The sequence below is a fragment of the Lipotes vexillifer genome, unplaced genomic scaffold (genome assembly GCF_000442215.2).
Source record: "Lipotes vexillifer unplaced genomic scaffold, Lipotes_vexillifer_v1.1 scaffold328, whole genome shotgun sequence".
Taxonomy (NCBI): Eukaryota; Metazoa; Chordata; class Mammalia; order Artiodactyla; family Lipotidae; genus Lipotes; species Lipotes vexillifer.
This window is the reverse complement of record NW_006799460.1, coordinates 94,094-116,474: the sequence shown is the minus strand read 5'-3', so window position 1 is coordinate 116,474 and position 22,381 is coordinate 94,094. Positions and strand designations below refer to the sequence as shown.

Genomic DNA, 22,381 nt, shown 5'->3' with positions numbered 1-22,381 from the left:
TAGCGCTAGGCCATAGGAAGGGCTATAATCTGGGCTAGGGTGGCCATGTTTAGCACATAAGATACAAGACGCCCAAATAAATTTGAATTCCAGCGGATCCTTCTGTTGGCATTAGCTTGTCCCACGCAATAACTGACATTTTATTTGGCCACCCTGCTCTGGGCGGGAGGAGACTGGGGCGGAGTGGGGCGGGGGGCGCGGCCAAGGAAGGGGAGGTGCACACCGCCGCCCAGGCCTTATTCGGGCGGGGGTCTCGGGGTCTCGGGGTCCCGGGGCGGGCCCGGGCCCGCCCAGCTCAGACGGCCCTCAGGCAGCGAGCGGGCCCGCGTGCCGAGCCTCCCCGGTGCAGCGCCCGCAGCCTGCGCTCCCGGCTCTGCTCCAGCTCCAGCCTGCGCTGCGCCTCCAGCTGCGCCTGCGGGCGGGCGGTGGAGGTCGACGCGGGGCGGGGCCGTCCGCCACCGCGGCTTCCCCGTCCCCCCACCCCGCGCCCGGCCCCCCGCTACCTCCAACGCCTGCGCTGCGCACCCTCGCGCCCGGCCCCAGGGCTCACCTGCTGCTTGGGGCTAGCTGCCCGCGGCGCCGGCACGTGCAGCAGTGCCTCCCGCCCGCGGCGCTCGGCCGCCTTCTCCCGGATCCTGCGCTGCAGCTCCAGCACCCGCTCGTCCCGGGAGGGCGCTCCCGCGGCCGCCGACTGCGCCGTCTCCTCCTCCCACCTGGGCGGGCGGCGGGGCTGGCTTAGGAGGACCCCACCGCGGGTTGACTCCAGGGATTCAGGCGCAGGTGGAGAGGCCCCGCGAGGGCCGCTCGGGGCGGGGCTCCCCCCAGCACCTCTTCCTTTTTGCTCTTTGTATTTCACAGTTTAAAAAGTATTCCATCGGTATTAACTATCTTGGTATTGGGGATAAAAAAAGCGAACGGCCTTTCATCTTGCCCTCCCCTTGCCACTCTTGCCTAGGGATAGCCGCGGCTAATATTCTGCTACCTTTGCAGATCTCTTCCACACTTGGCCACAAGGGGCCGGAAAAGTCACCACAGTGCTCCTAACAAAGAGGGGTGCGTGTGTCCACGTGCTTTCCGTTAAAAGAGAGGAGAGATGTTTGACAACCAAATTTGATGTGTGAACCCCAACTAAGTCCTGCTTTAAAAGGGAAAAAAAAGGCACTTCCCTGGTGGCGCAGTGGTTAAGAATCGGCCCGCCACTGCAGGGTCCACGGGTTCGAGCCCTGGTCCGGAAAGATCCCACATGCCGCGGAGCACCTAAGCCCGTGTGCCACAACTACTGAGCCTGCACTCTAGAGCCTGCGAGCCACAACGACTGAACCCCACGCGCCTAGAGCCCGTGCTCCGCAACAAGAGAAGCTCCCGCACCACATTGAAGAGTAGTAGCCCCCGCTTGCCGCAACTAGAGAAAGCCCGCGTGCAGTGACAAAAGACCCAACGCAGCCAGAAGTAAATAAATAAATAAATGTGTTTTTTTAAATAGCTGGGGGCACGTGATTGCAAGGGAACTGCCTGGGCGGGAGGGTGGTGGGTTGCTGCGAGGAGAAGCCACCCAGGAGGGTGCAAAAGCAGACTCCCTGCTCCTTGCCCACCCAAGGCGTCCGCCCCAGGCCACTGGCACTAACCTTAAGGCTGCAGATGTCCCCATGGCCGCGCGGCGCAGCGAGATCTGCGCCACCGTGTTGTGCAGCGCCTGGCTCTTGGCGCGCTTGCCCTGGATGATCTGGTCTCGCTTCTCCTGCTCCTTGCACCTCTGGGTCTCCTTGAGCAGGGCCAGCCGCTCACGCAGCTCCACGACCGACATCTCCCCTTCCAGGCCATAGCCAGGGATCTGCAGGGTGGGCAGGGGAGGCCCCAGGCTGGGAACTAGGCCCAGGCCCAGCCTGCCTGGCCATCTCCAGGGCGCTGGCACCAGTACCAGCAGCCCTCTTGAGTGCTATAGGCCTGGCCTGGTGCCCAGGAGACCTCCTCCTATCTACTGAGTGGTGCCTGTGTGACGTGTCCACCATCTAGCTTCTCCAGCCTGGGCCTGCTCTGCAGCCCTCAACCTCTGTGGGGACATCTCAGCTGGGTGCCCTGCAGGCCCCTCCACTGTGGCAGGGACCAAATGGAGCTCAGCACTGTCTCCCCAGCCAGGACCTGGGGGCCTGGGTAGACAGCCCTTTGGACTCTGCCCACCCCCCAGGACCAGGCCTGCCCTCACGTCACCGTGCGCCAGCCTGGCCTCTCGTGGCGTTTCTCACACAGGCTTCCAGGCACGGCTGCCCTTCTCTTAGCCTCCTGCTTGCCCAGCCTTGGGCCCTCGTGCACCTGCGCTCTCCCTACGCTGCCCTTTCCAACCAGGCCTAGTGAGTTCCGGGAGCTCCCTCAACGCGCAGCTCCACGAAGCCTACCTTGCCCACCCCCAGGGGTGATGGAGGCCTCCCTGGCAGGACTGAGCATCTGGACCAGACCCAGGCCTCCAGCATGGCGGGCACAGGGGAGCTGGGCATGAGTGGATAGGTGGATCTCGGCCTGGGTCCAGACTGCCTTTGGCCTTGGTGGGAATTCTGGACACATCCTTTATGGCAATGCCAGGCCCAGTAAGACCTGGGGAAGCTCCCCGAGGTTGTCACATGGGCATGGGCTCCGGGGGCCACGTCCTCACCTGGGTCAGGTCCACCAGCTTGCCCTTGCGCGTGGGCTGAGTCTCCAGGGCTCGCAACTGGGAGATGAGCTCACGGCGCCGCCTCTGCTCTTCCTTGGCTGCCTCTGCACTGCGCTGTAGCAGCTCCCGGCTCTCCTCTATCACCTCCTGAACTAAGGGCCAAGTTGGGGGTGCTGAGGGGGTCAGAGAGAGAGCAGCAGGGCCAGCACTAGGCACAGGTAACTCCCCTGGGAGGGTACCCCCCCCCACCCCGCTGTACCCATCTGCCGTCGGCCCTTCAGGAGCTTTGTCTGCGCCACCTTGATGTTCTTCTGCGTCTCCATCACCTGCTCCACCAGCTCCTTCATGGACCTTTCCTCTTGGAGGCGCCTCTCGGCACACTGCTGCATCAGCTCAGCTGTCTGGACAACCAGCCGGCCACAGTCAGAGCCGCTGCCTGCGACCCTGGGCCCGCCCCAACCCCGGGAGCAGCATGAGGTCTGGACGGCGGACCCAGTCCCTGACCCTGAATCACCCTGGAACCTGGGTCTAAGCTCATCAGCGTCTGGAGGTGTGGCCTGCTGGGGAAGTCTCGCCTCACATCCTCCCTTCCTCCACTGTGGTCCTGGGGGTGTGAGCCCAGAACCATGCAGCCACCCCCCCCGCCAGATCTGACAATAAGCTGAGGAGTGCAGCCTGGGGAAACCAAGTCAGAGCCACTGGGTTTGCCCTGAAGCCCAACCACTGCTGACTCCACTCAAGAGAGCAGGGCACTGCTTGCTTTGCAGCCACGTGGAGCTGGCTGCCCAGATTCTGCCCAGGCCTGTGCATAGGACACGCCAGCCCCCGGGAAGCCCCAGGCTCCCCATCACATGCGCCCCCGGGCACGCCCTGACGGTCACCCCACAGTCTTCTTTCTGGAGGAGCCTGAGAAATGCGCAGCTCTAAACCGCGGAGCATGGTGTTGCCACTTTGAACCGCACACAAACAGGACTCGCCCCGTGTCCTGGCTGTGGCTTCCCTCTTCTGCTCAGTATCTGGGGGTACTATCCTCATCCACGTTTTCACCGGGATTGCAGTTGGCTTATTCTCGTTGCTGTTTCGGGGAATATATAGCAACTCTTTGATACATTCTACCACTGACAGACATTCAGGTTGTTTCCAGGGTGGAGCTATTGTGAACAATTCAGAATATTATTTTCAGTCTTCAAGATGCTACAAAGGACAGGGTGGGATGTATACCTCCTGTCACTGCCCAGCGCTGCCAGGGAGCCCCTGGACTCCCAGTCCTGGAGGTCTTGGCACCTGGGGGCTCATCTCTGACTGCATGGTATGTGCAGGGTCCATGTGTGGCAGCGTGGATGCTAGGCACACTGGGCAGGAAGGAAGCCTTTCTTAAAGCACTCTGCCAGCACATATAAAAACGGCTTTTGACCATCCCTTTCTGTGCAAGTTCATTCCAGGTTCTAAGAAAAGGAACCACGGTCTTTGGAGAAATGGCCATTTGAGGTCTGGGGCAGGGAAGATACAAGATGAGCCTGGAGCATTTTATGGCACCATAAAGTAAGGAAGTGCTCAAAAAACAAAAGGATGGTGGGAGGCATGGGGGCAGGTCGAAGGGACACAGGAGCCAGCCTGAAAGGGGTCCCAGTGGCCAAAGCTGGCAACAAAATAAATCACATTGTATTGGATTATAACACAAAGTATAAAATAAATATGCATGAGTCCACACTGATATAAATGAGTGGACTGATATATATAGATATATAAGTGAGTAAGTGGGGGAGAAGAGACAAGTCTTCTGTGCTGAAGAATCCACATAACCTACCCACCTCCTTGAGCGTGGGCCCCGCTTAGAGACCCCTCCCAAGGAGTGCAACGTGGAAAGGGGGAATGACCGCAGTGAGAAGCCAGGTGATCAAGTCCAACATCCTCAGTGATAAGTCTGCTGATGGCGGGCACCCTTGAAGGGATGGGATGAAAAGGCACGTGGCCCCTGTGGTCTTCCTCCTACACCCAGTCTGAGCATCTCAACAGACAGACGTTCTACAGGACACCTGACCAGCACTCCTCACCACTGCCAAGGGCACCAAGGACAAGGAAAGCCTGAGACAATGTCATGGCGAAGACGAGTCTGGGACATCCTTGGATGGGCTCTTGGACAGAAAAAGGACATAAGTAGGAAAAAAAAAATGCTGAAATCGAAATAGAGTGTGGAGTTTAGTTAAGTTACGTGCCGATATTGGTTTCTTGATTGTGACAAATATACCCTGGTGTAGTGGGTTGGTGCCCCCCCAGAATTCATGTCCACCTGGAACCTCAGAATGTGATCTTATTTCCAACTAGTTAAGGACCCAATAAGAAATGAGTTAAGGATCTTGGGATGAAACCATCCTGGATTTAGGGTGGGTCCTAAATCCAATGACAGGTGTCAATATAAGAAGAGAAGACCCAGAGAAACATGGAGAGATGTGGCCATGTGAAGGTGGAGACAGACGTAGGGTGAAGCTGCCACAGACCAAGGAACTCCTGGGGTCACCAGGAGCCGGAAGAGGCTTAGAGCAAGCACGGCCCACCCAACACCTTGATCTCGGACTTCCGGCCTCCAGAACGGCAGCTAAAGCCCTCCAGTTTTCCATGCTTTGTTGTGACAGTGCAAGAAACCCCATAGGCACGTGCTGATGTAAGATGTGACCCGCAGGGGAGGCTGGGTGACCACAGGGGAACCCTCTGTACTAGTTGCAACTTTTCTGTCACTGCTTTTAAAAAGTCCCAAAGTAAAACGTTTGTTTGTTTGTTTTTGTGGTACGCGGGCCTCTCACTGTTGTGGCCTCTCCCGTTGCGGAGCACAGGCTCCGGACGCGCAGGCTCAGCGGCCACGGCTCACGGGCCCAGCCGCTCCGCGGCACGTGGGATCTTCCCGGACCGGGGCACGAACCCGCGTCCCCTGCATCGGCAGGCGGACTCTCAACCACTGCGCCACCAGGGAAGCCCTAAAACGTTTATTTTAAAAAGTACTTTCGAAAAAGTTGTAATAAGTTCGAGATATGCTTGTGTGGAAATATGAGGTGAGAAAAAGTAGGCTACCGAAACGTGGAAGAGTCGTACCCCAAGTAAGTAAACTACGTGCAAGGAAAGACACCTGGGTTTGAAGGAGAGGCAGCTGAGCCGAGTCCCCGGCCCCCCGGCTGGCTGTGGAGGCACAGAAACAGCTGGCAGCCTGGTCCTGGGAGTGAGGAAGGGGGGTGACATCTCCTGGCTCGGAGCGAACCCCGCGGAGCCCAGGAGACGGCGCAGGCCGTGGAGAAGGCCCCAGGATTCTAGCTCTGCCTCCGCCCCGACGAGCTGTGTGACCTCCAGCAAATCACCCCCTCCCTGGCTCCAGTGTGTCTGCTGGTGAGTGGGGACGGCGGTGCCACCTCCCAAGTCACGCCTGCACGGCATCCCCATCAGGCGTGGCATCAGTGTCAGCACAGCATCAGGATTTGGCAGAGAGAACGGAGCACTCAGAGGTTGAAAGGAGGTGACAGAGCCGAATCTGTGGGCAGGCAGAGGTGTTGGCGAGCTAGGGGTGTGGTCCCCTGGAGAGGCCACCAGGGTGGTGAGCGGCTCGCAGGGCAGCTGGCTGGCTGGAGTCCTGGGCTGACTCTTGGTTCTGTCTGCTCTGACATAAACCTCGGACCCCTGGTCTGGCCCAGAGTCCACTCAGGGGCCAGGCTGGCCTAATGCATCCTTGGGCCCTAGGCTGGAAGCCCAGCTGGGTTTTCCGCACATCTCTCCACCCCTCCCGCAACTAACATCACCCGAACGAACGAGGGCTGCTGGCTGACCTCGCCCCAGGCAAGGGCTTTCAGCTACCAGCACGGGGACACCTTTAAAGTCAAGTAAACACAGAACACACCAGACAGCATTGATGTAACAAAGCCAAATAGAAAAATGCTCCAAGGGCCTCCAAACTAAATCCATTGAATACTTCGGTAAAATATACTCTAAGAATGGTCACTCATGACAACCGGAGTGTGAAATGTTACTCACCCAGTGGATTTTGTGCTAATGTTGGTACTGCTACTCCGGATTAACTTCACTGTGATGATGGATTAAATAAAAGAAAAAAGCGGGCTTCCCTGGTGGCGCAGTGGTTGACAGTCCGCCTGCCGATGCAGGGGACGTGGGTTCGTGCCCCGGTTCCGGGAGGATCCCGCATGCCGCGGAGCGGCTGGGCCCATGAGCCATGGCTCCTGAGCCTGTGCGTCCTGAGCCTGTGTGTCCAGAGCCTGTGCTCCGCGACGGGAGAGGTCACAGCAGTGAGAGGCCCGCGTACCGCCCCAAAAAAAAAAAAAAAAAAAAGCAAGAATTATGTGAACTTTATCCATTTTGTTTTCCAATATAGCTACTTATTTCTGTGGTTCATCAAATTATTTTAAACGGGGCCAAAATTGGGAATTCCCTGGTGGTCCAGTGGTTAGGACTCGGCGCTTTCACGGCTGAGGGCCCAGGTTCAATCCCTGGTTGAGGAACTGACATCCAGCAAGCCACGCAGCACAGCCAAAAAAATAAATAAATAAAGGGAGATAAAATTAAGTGAAGAAAATATATTCAAATTGTTTATGATGAAACAATGTCAGAGCTACACTCATGACTTTACAAATATATCGTTTTCAGTCCTGTTGCTAGAGCACCTTAATACTGGTCACCACGGAAAAACCAGGAAAGCTCCCCCCACCCAGCCCCCAGCTATGGAAATCAACACTGGGTTCTGTGGTGAGGGCCAGGGCCTCGGTGGGGTGGGGGCGGGGGGGAATAACTGAATCTACGGTCTCAAGAAGAGAAAATTCAGGTGGGCCCAAAACATCCTACCTCTCAAAAGAAAGGATGCCTCCAGGCTCTAGAGGGATGCTGAGAGCACAGAGGCGAGGAAAGGGCTCCCTCCCTGGGCCAGGGGCTGTGGCAACGGAACCTCCCGTGGAGACAAAGTCCCATTAAGACACGGAGGCTGGGGACTTCCCTGGTTGTCCAGTGGCTAAGACTCCACGCTCCCAAAGCAGGGGGCCCGGGTTCAATCCCTGGTCTGGGAATTAGGTCCCGCATGCATGCCACCGCAATTAAAGATCCTGCATGCCGCAAGGAAGACCTGGCTCAGCTAAATAAATTAATACTAAAAAAAAAAAAAAAAAAAAAGACACGGAGGCTGTAAAGTCACCAATCCAGCATGAACGGCACACGAAAACAATGCAATTCTTTTGTCTTCAAATGTTTAGTGCCGTCTACTCAGGTTACTTTGTTCATAAAACACGCTCTTCATCTACATGCGTGTACCTGGATGTTCCAGGTCGGGGAGAGAAGCCTCTGGACCTGTGCAGGATGGTCCAGCCAGAGTCGGCCGGGCTTTGGGGAACACGGCTCAGGGCTCGGAGAGCTGTCCTAATTATGACACGAGGCCGAGGGTACCTGGGTGTCGTGGCTGGGCCGCCAGCCCCCACAGGGTGCCCTCTCCCAAGCTGTTCCCTGGAGGCCCACGACTCCTGTGCTTCTGACTGAAGGCCTCTGGCTCACGAGACCCCCGGGGTTGGGAGGGACGGAGCTGGACCTCACCAAGCTGCCACCGAGACATAGGAGGGGGTGCCGGCCAGTGCGGGCTGGAGCCCCTCCTGCTGACCTGGCCTCAGGACGGGCCGATGAGGGGAGGGGCCGTAGGGGCAGGCTGTTCTGTCCTTGCTGTCACAAGAACAGCCCCATGCCAGGAATATTGAGAGAGCCCCAAGGAGTAGAAGGGAGCGGCCCCAACCGCCTTCCCACCCCCGGGGCAAAGCCTGCAGGAGGGGCCTCCCTCCCGCCCAGCAAGCCCGCTTGTCAGGCCACAGCTTCTAGTCCAAGCCCTGGCCTCCAGCACCCACCCCTCTGATGGGGTCTTTGCCCCTCCAGGTGGACCTCTGAAGGTGACTCTGGGTAGCTTCTTCCGGGATCCTCTCGGGGTCTCTGGTCAAGGGAAGTGCATGGCTGCTCGACCACAGCCCGCCTTTGCTCTCCACCCACTGCCTCCTGCCTCTGGACTTTTCCACGTGAGTCCGAGGACTTTCAAATTCCAGGGAAGCCGCACAGGATTCGTCGCAGGAAGGCAAGGATGGGTCAACATTAAGAAATCATTAATAGGAATGTTACTCAGCTATAAAAAGAAACAAAATTGAGTTATTTGTAGTGAGGTGGATGGACCTAGAGTCTGTCATACAGAGTGAAGTAAGTCAGAAAGAGAAAAACAAATACTGTATGCCAGCACATATATATGGAATCTAAAAAAAAAAAAAAAAAAATGATTCTGAAGAACCTAGGGGCAGGACAGGAATAAAGACACAGACGTAGAGAATGGACTTGAGGACATGGGGAGGGGGAAGGGTGAGCTGTGACGGAGCGAGAGAGTGGCATGGACATATATACACTACCAAATGTAAAATAGACAGCTAGTGGGAAGCAGCCGCATAGCACAGGGAGATCAGCTCCGTGCTCTGTGAACACCTAGAGGGGTGGGACAGGGAGGGTGGGAGGGAGGGAGACGAAAGAGGGAAGAGATATGGGGATATATGTATATGTATAACTGATTCACTTTGTTATAAGGCAGAAACTAACACACCATTGTAAAGCAATTACACTCCAATAAAGATGTTTAAAAAAAAAGAAATCATTAATATAATTCACCGTATTAATAGAGTTAAGGAGAAAAATAATATGATTATCTCCACAGATGTTGCAAAAGCCTTTATCAGAATCGACACATGTGACTTCCACTTCTGGGAAGATGGAGTCGGGGTGCTTTTCCCTATTCCTCCCACTAGGCACAACGAAAACCCCTGAATATAAATTACTAAACACACAAAAGAAGGCTATGAAAGGGGGAGGGAATAAGGCTGGCTGGGACCGTGGGGCTTGAAGGATGGCGCGGGGTGGGGGGGTGGTCTCTGGGTCTTCTTTTACCTCATGTGTCCCAGGCTGGGAGCTGGAGGACCCAGAAATGCCATAGGTGCAGACAAAAAAGCCCAACCAAAGCCTGCCAAGGGACCAGGAAAGGAGCCGCCTACAGACACAGAAAACTGTGTGACACAACCTGTGCTCCAACCAGACATCACAGGCAAAACCTGAGTAAAAGCTGAGTGAGCGCAAGACTTCTGCCTTCCCCAGATCATGGGGAGGTGGTACAGAGGAGCCTGAGCTGGGACCTGCCCCCGGGTGTCAGCGGTGTCAGAGGAGCGCTCGTGGCAACCTGGTGTCCACCCCCGCCCGCGGGAACAAGGGTCCCTCCCCATGCCCACTAAGGTGGTGTCAGAGGTGCAGAGTGAGGACTTTCAGCTCCATGCTTGCCACGTGATAGTGGAGGCCACGTGGGGGGCAGTTATAAGGTACTCCTCCCTCTCCCAGTCAGGGGGGGTATTTATTGATGGAGGTCTAGCTGGAGCCCTTACCCACAAATCATCAGGGGCCCCCTCTCAGGGGTCAACAGAGGCCACGTGGGGACGGTGGGTTGCTAAGCCCACCTGGCAGTAATGTGGTGGTGCCCCCCTTCCCCTGCCAGAGCGGCGTCAGAGAGAGCTGCTCAGACAGAAGGCTTAAATAAGATCCAGAGTCCTGTAACATAATACCCAGAATGTCCGGGTTTCGGTCGAAAATCACTCACCATACCGAAAGCCAGGATGATCTCCAACTGAAAGAAGACACTATCAGTAGAGCACTGAGCTCTGATCTTAGCACTGAGATCACAGATGTTAGATTTGACAATGATTTGTAAAGAAGCCCTCATAAAAATGCAACAAGCAATTATGAAAAAATCTCAACAAATTTAAAATAAATAGAGCAGAGTATGTTCAACAACCACAATGGAATCAACTAGAAATCAATGATCAAAGGTAACCGGAAAATCTCCAAATGCTTGGAAACTAAACAACATACTTCTAAATAGTCCATGGGTCAAAGAGAAAATCTCAAGTGAAATGAAAAAGTACACTGAACTGCATGAAAATGAAATACAACATATAAAAATTTGTGGACACAGCTAAAGCAACAAATAAAGGGAAATGTGTAACACTGAGTGCTTACAATAGAAAAGCAGAAAAGTCTCATGTCAGTAATCTAAAACCCATCTCAAGAACCTAGAAAAAGAAGAACAAAATAAACTCAAAGCAAGCAGAAGGGAGGAAATAATAAAGAGCAGAAATCAATAACATTGAAAAACAGTAGAGAAAAATCAATGAAACAAGAAGCTGGTTTCTTGAAAAGATCAATGAAATTGACAAATCTCTAGCAATTCTAATAGAAAAAAATGAAAAGACATAAATCACCAATATTCAAGAAGGAAACACTTTAGACCCTACAGACATAAAAAGGGATGGTAGGGCTTCCCTGGTGGCGCAGTGGTTAAGAATCCGCCTGCTAATGCAGGGTACACGGGTTCGAGCCCCGGTCCGGGAAGATCCCACATGCTGTGCTGCAACTAAGCCCACGAGCCACAACTACTGAAGCCTGCGCGCCTAGAGCCCATGATCCGCAACAAGAGAAGCCACCACAATGAGAAGCCCGCGCACCGCAACGAAGAGTAGCCCCCGCTCATCACAACTAGAGACAACCCACGTGCAGCAACTAAGACCCAACGCAGATAAAAATAAATAAAAAATTAATTAATTAATTAAAAAAATTAAAAAATAAAAAAGGATGGTAATAGAATATTACAAACAACTCTACATACATGAATTTGGAAACTTAGTGAAATGGACCAATTCCTCAAAAAACGCAAACTACTACAACTTACCCAATATGAAACAGATCATTTGAAAAACCCTATAACTTGTAAGGAAGTTGAATTTCTAATTTTGAAAAGTCAAAAAAGAAACCTCCAAGCCTAGATGATTTCACTAGAGAATCCTACCAAATGTTCAAAGAATTAATACCAATTGTACACAATCTTTCCTAGAAAATAAGAGGAGGAAATGTTTCCAAATTCATTTTATGAAGGTAGAATTACCTGATACCAAAACCAGACAAAAGACATTACAAAAAATAAAACTACGGACTAACACCCCTTATGAAACTATATGCAAGAACAACTTTAACAAAATCAAAATAGTAGCAAATAGAATTCAACATATATAAAAAGAATTATACACCATAATCAAGTGGGGTTTATTCTAGGGATGCGAAGCTGATTCAGTATGTGAAATTCAGTCAGTGTAATCCACCATATTAATAGGCTGATGAAGAAAAATCACATGACCGTATCAGTTGATACAGAGAAGCATCTGGCAGAATTTCCTGATAAAAACTTTCAGAGGGCTTCCCTGGTGGTGCAGTGGTTAGAATCCGCCTAAACTATATGCAAGAACAACTTTAACAAAATCAAAATAGTAGCAAATAGAATTCAACATATATAAAAAGAATTATACACCATAATCAAGTGGGGTTTATTCTAGGGATGCGAAGCTGATTCAGTATGTGAAATTCAGTCAGTGTAATCCACCATATTAATAGGCTGATGAAGAAAAATCACATGACCGTATCAGTTGATACAGAGAAGCATCTGGCAGAATTTCCTGATAAAAACTTTCAGAGGGCTTCCCTGGTGGTGCAGTGGTTAAGAATCCGCCTGCCAATGCAGGGGACACGGGTTCCAGCCCTGGTCCAGGAAGATCCCACATGCTGTGGAGCAACTGGGCCAGTGCGCCATAACTAGTGAGCCTGCATTCTAGAGCCTGCAAGCCACAACTACTGAAGCCCGCGTGCCTAAAGCCCGTGCTCCACAACAAGAGAAGCCACCGCAGTGAGAAGCCCACACACTGCAACGAAGAGTAACCTCTGCTCGCAGCAACTAGAGAAAGCCTGCGTGTGGCAACGAAGACCCAATGCAGCCAAAAATAAAGAAAGAGAGAATATATTAAAAAAAAAAAAAAACTTTCAGAATAATAGGAATGGGGGGAACTTCATCAACTAATAAAGAGCACATCTACAGAAAAACCTACATCTAACGTTACACTTAATGGTGAAAGGCTGATTTCCGCCAAGATGGTGAACTAGGCACAAATGTTCTAGTCAGTGCAACAGGCAGAAGAGGAAATAAATAGGGAGAACAGAAAGGAAGAGATGAAACTGTTCTTATTTACAGATTACATGATTGTCTACGGAGAAAACCCCAACAAACAAACCCCAACAAAACCCCAACCTACAACAAAATTCCTTGTTTGTCCTAGAAAAACTAATAAGGGAGTTCAGCAAGGTCACAGGACACAAAAACAACACACAAAACCAATTGCATTTTTACCTACTAGGATTGAACACATGGCCACCAAAATTAAAAATACAGCACCATTTACAACCACTCAAAAATAATAAAAGAAATACTTAGGTGCAAATCTAACAAAACTGTATGTATAGGACTTACATACAGAAACCTAAATAACCAGATGAAGGAAATAAAAGATTTAAATAAATGGAGAGACAAAGCGCATTCATGGATTGGAAGACTCAACCGGGTGGCCATCTGAAAACGAATAAAGTGGATCCAGATCTCACACCGTGTACAAGAATAAACTTCAAGTGGATAGAGATCCAGATGTAAAAATGAAACCACACAAATACTAGAAGAAAACATGCGTGAACTCTTCGATAACATGGGTATGGGAAAAACCTTCCTAATTATTCAAAATCCAGATACAATGAAAGAAAAGACTGATAAGTTTGATGACATAAAAATTACATTTACATGGCAAAAATACATCATTTAAGCACAGCCAAATGAGTACTTGGAACAAAATATCTGTAACAACATACTATAGTTAAAGGGTTACTTTCCTTAATATATAAAGAACTCTAAGCTCAACAGAAAATGGACATGGTCAACTAATCTTTGACCAAGGCACCAAGAAAACTCAATGGGGAAAGGATAGTCTCTTCAATAAATGTTGTTGGAAGAGCCAGATATACAGACCCAAAAGAATGAAACTGAGCCCCTATCTTACACCACACACAAGAATCAACTCAAAATGGATCAAAGGCTTAAATGTAAGACCTGAGACCATAAGACTCCTAGAAGAAAACATAGGCGAAGAGCTTCTTGGCCTTGGTCTTGGCGATTATTTACTTACTTTTGATTTGATACCAAAAGCACAAGTGGGACTACACAAATGAAAAAGTTTCTGCATAGCAAAGGAAAGAATCAACAAAATAAAAAGGCAACCTATGGAATGGGAGAAAATATTTGTAAATCCTATATCCAATAAGGGGTTAATGTCCAAAATATATAAGGTACTCGCACAACTCAATAGCAAAATAAAATAAAATAAAGTAACCTGATTTTAAAAATGGGCAAAGGACATGAACAAACATTTTCCTAAAGAAGACATACAAACAGCCAACAGGTATACGAAAAGATGCTCCACATCACTGATCATCAGGGAAATGTAAATCAAAGTGACAACGAGATACCACCTCACACCTGCTAGGATGGCCAGCATAAAAAGTCAAAAGATAGCAAAACAAATGTTGGCAAAGATATGAAGAAAAGGGACCCTGTGCACTGTTGGTGGGAATGTAAATTGAGGCAGCCACGATGGAAACCAGTATGGAGGTCCCTCAAAACATAAAAAATGGAACTTCCGTATGACCCAGTAATCCCACTTCTGGAGGTACATCTGAAGGAAATGAAGTCACTGTGTTGAAGAGACATCTGCATTCCTATGTTCATTGCAGTATTATTCATGGTAGCCAAGATACGGAAACAACCTGCGTGTCCAGCGATAGATGAATGGATCAAGAAAATGTGCTATACGTACATAATGGAATATTATTCCGCCTTAAAAAAGAAGCAAATCCTGCCATTTGTGGCAACACGTATGAACTCGGAGGACATTATGCTGGGTGAAATAAGCCAGACGCAAAAAGACAAATACCGAGGCTTCCCTGGTGGCGCAGTGGTTGAGAGTCCGCCTGCTGATGCAGGGGACGCGGGTTCGTGCCCTGGTCCGGGAAGATCCCACATGCCGTGGAGCGGCTGGGCCTGTGAGCCGTGGCCACTGAGCCTGCGCGTCCGGAGCCTGTGCTCCGCAACGGGAGAGGCCACAGCAGTGAGAGGCCCGCATACCGCAAAAAAATTTAAAATTAAAAATTAAAAAAAAAAAAGACAAATATTGTCTCATCTCACTTCTGTGGGAATCTAAAAACATTGAATTCATAGTAACAAAGAGTAGAATGGTAGTTACCAGGGGCTTGGGGGTGAGGGGAATGGGGAGATGTTGGTCAAAAGGTAAAAACTTTTAGTTAGAAGATGAATAAGCTTTAGGGACCTAACATACAGCATGGTGACTAGAGTTAACGATAATGTTTTGTACACTTTAAATTTGCTAAGACAGTAGATCTGTGTTCTCACCACATGCACAAAAACGTAACTATGTGTTAATTAGCTTGATTGTGGCGATCATCCCACGATGTGTATGTATATCAAAATATCATATTATACACCTCAAATATATACAAATTTCACTTGTCTATGATACCCCAATAAAACTGGAAAAAAAAGAAAATGACAAAAGACATGAACAGACGGTTCACAGAAAAAGACACAGAAGCGGCTCTTATATGAAAACATCCTCAAATTCACCGTTCCTAGACGCAAATGCAAATCAGAGCTGTACTAAGATACTATTTCTCACCTCTGAGACTGGCAAAAATTCCTGAGTTCAGTACAGTAACCTCTGTGGGTGGGTCAGGGGGATTGGGCCCCTTCCCCCCATGCTGGGGCCTTGAAGTTCCTGCCCAGGGAAGGTGATGTGGCATCTCTGATAAGACCTCAAAACCCCCAACAAAAACAGCCACAAGAACAAGACAGAACCTCCACATCAGCTACTCTGACGGAGCAGTCCCTCCTCTAGCAGTGGACCTCGAAAAGCCACCTCCACAAAGAGGAAAATCTTGTACAACATTATTCATTGCCGGGAAAGCAGGCTGGGACATTTTATGTTAAGTAAAGGGGAAACAAGAAGTGTGTATACTTGCTTGGAAGGAAAGACAGAAATTCATGAAAATAAGGACTTGGGGTAGAGGTGGAAATGGGCTGTAAGTTACAGACTTACAACAAGTAAGACTTCTCTGAGGCTATGTGTCATATTGTTTTGACTTTGTATCTTTAAGAAGTGAGCTAAAAAGGAAGGAAAACCAACCCTAACACAAAGAGCAGATACAGACGCGTCTGCCGGGAGAAGTAAGTCGCGGGAACTTGGGGCACATCTGCTGACTGGCGGCCCTCAGAGGCACACAGCTAAGGAGAGGGGGCTAGGGCTGGGCCTCTGGGCCCTGCAGGCTCCCGCCTTATCTGGGTCGCCGCCAGGCCCACTGGAAGGAACACAGGCAGGGAGGCCCCGGCCAGGGCGTCCGTCCTAGGAGGAGGAAGAGCAGGACTGACGTCCAGAGCATCCGAAGTGGAAACGTGGGTGTCCACAGACCCTCTCGCATCTTATGCAAACATGCTGGCCGTCTGGAAGTTTCTGCCCGACCTCAGGTCCTCCCTCACACGTGGATGTGCGGACCAACTGACCGTGCCAGTGGGGGCGGGGGGCAGTCTGGACCAGAAGTGCTGGCCAGACAGTCCACGCAGGCCAGCTGACCCCAGATGCTTCCAGAAGCCCCACCTGGTGAGATGGGGTCAGAGGAAGCACCTCCACTCTGTGGGTTTTAGGAGGAAATGCCTGGGGGCGGCAACCACAGGAACAGCCCGGCCCCAGCCAGCCCGGCCCCAGCCAGCCCGGCCTGCCCGTCACCTCCTCCTTCTTCTGGTCTGCCTTCTGCTTCTTCTGCTGCACCACCTGCTGCCGTGCCAGGATGGCCTCCTCGTGGCTGAGCTTCCCCTGCAGCCTCCGGCACTCGCCTGTGGCCAGCTGTTCCTCCAGGTCCTTTGCCTGCATCTTCCTCTGCCACTTGAGGAACTCAGAGAGGTCCCCGGCCCCGTCCATGAGCTCATCCACCCTGGGGAGAGAAGGCAAGAGGCGGGGCTGGGGGTCTCCTGTGGTGGGGCTGCATGGGCCACCAGGAGGCCACAGTTCCCCTGGGGGCAGTGGCCTTCACAGGCGTGGGCCGCGCTCTACCAACACCAGCCACCCACTCCACACACTGTCCACCCGTCCTGGTCCTGTGCGTCCGCCCTCCAGCCACATCTCCAGCCCCCATCCACTCGTGTGTGACGCACCTGTCTGTCCATCTGCCACCCCTGCCCACTTGTCCGTCCATCCGCCACCCTCTGGTCCACCTGTGTGTCTGTCCATCCTCTCATCCATCTGGTCAGCCACCCAAGCTCCCACCCGCAGCCCAACTCTTGGGGTAAGTGCAGGGGTCTGCAGCGCTGCTGGTAGGGGAGGGAGCATCAGAAAGGGATCCCAGGAGAAGGTGACCCCTCAGACCCAAAGCCTTGGGGTGGGCCAGGCTTCTGCTAAGCCTCCTCCTACCCAGTCCATCTCCCTCACTGAGTGCAGATTATCTTCCTAGGACGCAGCTGTGACCCTGACACTGGCCTGCTTGGGTCCCCCCCATCCAAAGCCGCCTCTGCAGGACTGCAGCTGCCAGGCGCCGGCCCCTCTTGAGCTCCCGGAGGGGAGGGGAGGGGAGGGGAGGCCAAGGAGCTGCCACCCCACCTCTGCAGCTCTCTCTCCACCTGCCGCTGGTATAAGGCCCCTTCTCGCAGGATGGCAGCAGTGTTCAGCTTGACCGGGGAGTCGTCGTTGGGCTGCAGGAGAGAGTAGGGGCCGGCTGTGATGGGGGAGGGGAGCCTCGGAGCAGCCAGTGCCCCTCTGCCCTCTTGCCCCCTCCCCGGCGCTTCCTTCTGCCTCAAGGGCGGGGCTGTCCTCAGGGGAACAGGCCCGGAGGTGTGTCCCAAGGGGGCGGGGCCTGGAGCCAAGGCCCCGAGCCGACAGTCAGGGGCACCGCTCACCCTGTAGAAGGTCAGTTTCGGAGCCTGGAGGATTCGAGGTGGAAATCGGAGCCGCAGCTTCTTCTTGGAGTCCTACGGGGGTCAGGGCCTGGCATCTGTGCCCACAAGGTGCCCCCAAACACATCCCGGCTGAGCGGGGGGCCCTGCACCCCTGGGAGGCCTGGCGCACTGCCCTCTGTCCTAACTCCAGCCGCCCACCCACGCGTTCCAGCCCAGCCCGCCGCCTGCACTGGGTCCCCCGCAGCACCTCTGTCCTCCAAGGCCGTCCGGCCACCCAGCCAGGGGCAGGGAAGGTGCAGAGCCTGACGGGCCGGGGGCCGCACTTCCCCGCCGGGGGGCTGGAGCTTCCCCTCCACTGTCCCCGGGGCCGCGCCCAGTTCCTTCGCGGGGCTGCTCCCTGCCCAGGCCGCTGCTGCTCTGCAGACACCCTCAGGGTGGCCACCACGTCCACGGTGGGCGAGCAGCGGGTATAGCTCCCCACCACAGGACCTCAGCCATCAGCCCCCGGGGCCTGCTGCTACTATGTGGGGTGCCCACTCTCCTGGGCTGCCCCAACTGCTTGGGGGGCTCACCTCGCCCCGTGCGCCGCCGCCCAGGCGGATAACAAACAAGCGGGGAGGCGGGGCCGGGCGGCTCCTCCTGAGTGAGCCTCGCTCAGCACCCACCCAGAATGGGCCCTCCCTATCCTGCTCCCTGACTTTCCTTATTGACAAACACACCCTGGGGTTTTCCTCACAGAAACACTAAGTGCTCAGGGTGGAAAATCTGGAGACACCCAGGGAAGGAGACGATGCACCTGCCCGCTCGGCCGCACTCAGCCTGGCGGCGCTGGGCCCCGGCCCTCCGTGGCCCTCGAAGTGTGGCCGCGGCCGTGGCACGGGGAGGGACGTGTCTATGATGTGAGAGGAGGCCGCCGGGAAGACCGGCCAGGCTGTGGGTGTGCTGGCGTTACCTCCACCGGGGGCTCCCCGCGGGGCCTGGGCCGCGCGCACCGCATCTCCTCGACGCTGGCCCGCAGCAGCAGCTCCTGCGCGCAGAGACAGGCAGCTCCAGCCCGCCGGCCACCGCGGGTGGCCCGGGCCGCAAAGGCACGGCCCAGCCCCGCCCCGCGCCGCCCCTCGCCTCCTCCCCAGCTGCCTCTCGCCCCTGACGCCCGCACAGGGGTCTCCGCCTACAGGGGGCCCACCTCAGCCTTGCGGCGATTGTATCTCTTGGTTGTCTCCAGGAGCCGCTGCTCCTTGGGCGGCCGGTAGGTGCTCCCGGGGACCTGGCGGCGCGGTGGAGGGAAGAGCCCATGGTGAGCCGCAGCACTTTGGAGGGGTGAGTAGAAGTGCCCGCTAGATGTGGGTGAAGGAAGGTGCCAGGGCCAGGAGGGCGGACGCTGGTGCCCCCGCCAGGAGGATAGGGGGGGACGCCACGCCAGCAGCAGGAAGGAAGGTGGCCAAGCACAGGGCCCAGGCCCAGCAGACGCTGGAGGGACAGGTAGGGCTGGGAGAGTGTCACGGACCCCAGAAAAGTGAGGGGCTGCAGCAGTAACACTGAGACAGCAGGGTGGCTCCTGGAGGGGAGCAGTGTCCACAGCGTGGGTGGGGTAGAGCCCCGCTGGAAGCCCCTGAACTCCAGGCTCCTAACTCCGTGTACCCTCCCCTGCACGTCTAATGTTCGTAGGAAACTCATCACGTCCAAACCTGAAACCTTGTCTGCCCCAAAACCCACCCCTCCCCCAGCCTTGCTGACCCTGACTGCTGTCCATCCCTGGCCCACATCGAGGCCTGGGGGTCCTCCTTGGTGCCCTCCTCAACCCCTCTCGGTCTCTCACAGCCACGTCCACCTCAAAAACTGCCCACCTGCTTCAAGGCCACCCCTCACCTCCCTCCTCGGCCACCACAGCCAGAGGGACCCTGTGAGCCCACATCCTGTCTCTCTGCCCCCTGAACACCTCCCCTCCCATCCCCTCCTTCCCTTTCTGGCTGCCCCCTGACCCTCGAGGGAGGGATGGCACTGCCCCAGGGCCTTTGCATAGGCTTTGCTCTGTCTGATATGTTCTTCCCTCAGACAAACCCATGGCTCATTTGCTCACTTCTTGTTCTTTACCCCACGGTGCTTCTCAGGAGGGCTTTCCTGGCCGTGCCATCCAGAACTCCATGCAGCCCCTCCAACACTTCTTATCTCCTTTCCCTGAGGTATTTTTTCTCCTCGGCATTTTTCACCAACTGACACACCTTACATTTTACTTATCCTTTTTTTTCACTGGAACACATGCTCCATGAAGGCACAGTGCCTGGCACATACTGGGCATCCAGACACGTTTGTTGAATGAGTGACCTGGAATAAGTCCTCAACCCAGGAGGCAAAGAGGGTCCTGGGCACGGAGCAGGGCAGGGAGTGTGGAGGGGACGAGCTTATGGTTCCAGCACAGCCATCTGTGGACCCCACGGAAGGAGACGGTCCACCAATATCTCACAGCTCATGCAGCTAAGGAGCAGAGCAGGGGATGGGAAGGGGCCAGGCAGAGAGGGAGAGAGATGCAGGTGGTAAAATGACATGAGGTAAACACGCTTAGACCAGAGAACCTGGGGTCAGAAACGCTGAGGCTCCCACAGATTGGGTAACTGTGGGGTTGCTCAGCAACAAGGCCCATCCGTCATCCTTCTGTCCATCTGCCCATCCGTCCATCCATGTGATCACCCATCCACTCACCTACCCACGATCCATCCATCATCCACCCACCTACTCACCCAACCACCCATCCATCCACCGTCCATCCATAAACCCATCTACACACCCATCTATTCATCCATCCATCATCCACTCATCCATCCATTTGTCCACCCATCCACTCATCCATTCTCCCACCTACCCACCCATCCACACATCCATCCATCCATCCATCCGGCAGATATTTTCCAAGGGTCTGCTCTGAGCCAGGACTGTGCCAGGCACTGGGGGTATGGGAAAAATAAGATGGATGAGGTCTGATAAAAGAGACAGATAATAAATAGACCCACAAATTACTAAACAACTCTAAAATCTAATTGATGCCGTGAAGAAAAGGATCTGGGTCAATGAGAAGGAAATTAAGAGAGACCTGATAGGCGAGGGGTTCATGGAAGGCCTCTCTGGGCAGAGACTGTAACGAGACCTGACAGGTGGTGGGAGTGGTCTGGGACCTTGGGACCTCCCAGCACTATCCCCTTACCCTCCATGTAGTGCTTAGTTGTTTTGGGGAACCAGATTGGTTCTGGGAAGCCGAGTCCATCACAGATGTTCAGCGTAGAGCCCACGGCCGGTCAGAACGTTACACTCCCAGTCACGGTGATGAGTTCAAGGGCAGACATGCAACCTAAGTTGGTCTAATCACACTTTCACAGGATTCTGGGCCCTAGATGTCCTCTCATGCCCCGGATGATGTAGTGTGGGTGTGAGGCCTGGATGTTTTGCTACAATGAGGGAAGTTAGCCCAAAAGATAAAGTTGACCCTCGGAGGGGACTAGGCGAAGAGAGTCACAGAGAAGCAGCTCTGGAACCCTGATCAAACTGTGCCTGAAGCCTACCCTGCTTCGGCCATGAGAGTCACAGCTGGTTCTCTGTTGTCTAAGCCAGACTGAGCTGCTTTTTTCTGTTACTTGTAATACAAAGCATCCTGACCGACAGAAGTCAGCGAGGCGGGGGGGGGGGGGGGGGGGGGGGGGGGGGGGAGACGGGAGAGGCTCCAAGAGGCCGGAGGAAGCCTTTGGGGGTGATGAGTCTCTTCGGGGGGGGGGGGGGGTAGAGGAAGAGAGCCCAGGCAGATGGGACAGACAGGCAGAGGCCCTGAGGTGCGGACAGGGTCACCCCCGCAGCCCGAGGAGTGCAGACCGCCACCTGCACACGCACATACACAGTGGGGAGGGAGCGGTACACTGCCACAGGGTTAAAAGCGGGCTCCGAGTGCCAAGTGCAGACGGGCCTGCGCCCCGCAGCCAACAGCTCCACTCCACGCTTACTGACCAGACCTCAGTAGGTGGGGCGCAGGAACCCACTCCACTGGGCAGGCTCTGGGTCAGCTGGGCTTCCCTCTCTGTGGGGTGAGATGGGGCTGGGGAGGGTGATCAAACGCTCCTGCTCTGGTCCGGGCACCCTCAGCCCTGGAAAAGCCCAGCCCCACTGACCCACACCATCCACTCTCCCTGCCTGGACACCCTAAGCCCACTGTGATCAGCCACACTTACTGGTCTGGTCTTGGCCACCACGGGGACTGGCTCAGGCACTGGGATGGCGCGGGGCCTGGGGGCAGTCAGGTTGAACTCCTTGGGCTCTGTGACCTTGGCCTTGGTCTTTGGAAGAGGGGGCTGATTGGTCAACGCCCCCTGCAGCTGGTTGATCAGCTCCTGGACCTCCGGCTGCCACCTTGAAGGCAAAGGTGGGAGCGGACACGTAGGGTGACTTCCTAAGCACGCCAACAAGGGAACAGCCCCTCGGGACCTGAAGGACCCCCAGGAGCTTGGGTCTGCCTGGGGGCAGGTAGCGGTGGGACCAACAGCCGCCCTTCACTCACGGGTGCTGGCTCCCCACACCCCAGAGCCCCATGCACCAGCGCTCCCCTAGCACGGATGAGGAGACTGAGGCCCAGCGGCATCCTCATCCTAGGTGGCGGGGGTGGGGGGGCGCCGGGAGGATAGGAACAGGGCGGGTCCCCGCAATCCGGGGGCTCCGAGGACCGTGGAGCTAATCTGGTCCCCAGCAGGTGGCACAGGGGGAGGAAGCCAGGAGCAGGGAGCAGGCTGGTGATTCAAAAGGAAGGTCCATGGAGCTGTGCCAGCGACGGG

General features: G+C 54.2%; 1 protein-coding gene and 1 non-coding gene across 2 annotated transcripts in view; one reads left to right on the top strand and one right to left on the bottom strand.

Annotated features, from left to right (window-relative positions):
* Positions 1–295: 295 nt before the first annotated feature.
* The window catches only part of CFAP99 (cilia and flagella associated protein 99), a 36,987-nt gene continuing 14,901 nt past the window's right edge, over positions 296–22,381 (bottom strand). Inside the window, exons 5-15 of the mRNA XM_007471633.1 lie at positions 21,785–21,962; positions 18,760–18,840; positions 18,526–18,600; positions 17,574–17,645; positions 17,278–17,369; positions 16,411–16,615; positions 2,907–3,048; positions 2,648–2,799; positions 1,626–1,831; positions 551–713; positions 296–412 (exon numbers count right to left, since the gene is read on the bottom strand). Coding sequence (XP_007471695.1) covers positions 296–412; positions 551–713; positions 1,626–1,831; positions 2,648–2,799; positions 2,907–3,048; positions 16,411–16,615; positions 17,278–17,369; positions 17,574–17,645; positions 18,526–18,600; positions 18,760–18,840; positions 21,785–21,962 — 1,483 coding nt within the window. The remainder of the gene's footprint in view (positions 413–550; positions 714–1,625; positions 1,832–2,647; positions 2,800–2,906; positions 3,049–16,410; positions 16,616–17,277; positions 17,370–17,573; positions 17,646–18,525; positions 18,601–18,759; positions 18,841–21,784; positions 21,963–22,381) is intronic.
* On the top strand, positions 7,071–7,143 carry TRNAE-UUC (transfer RNA glutamic acid (anticodon UUC)). The gene has a single exon. It is a non-coding gene; the product is annotated as a tRNA-Glu (tRNA).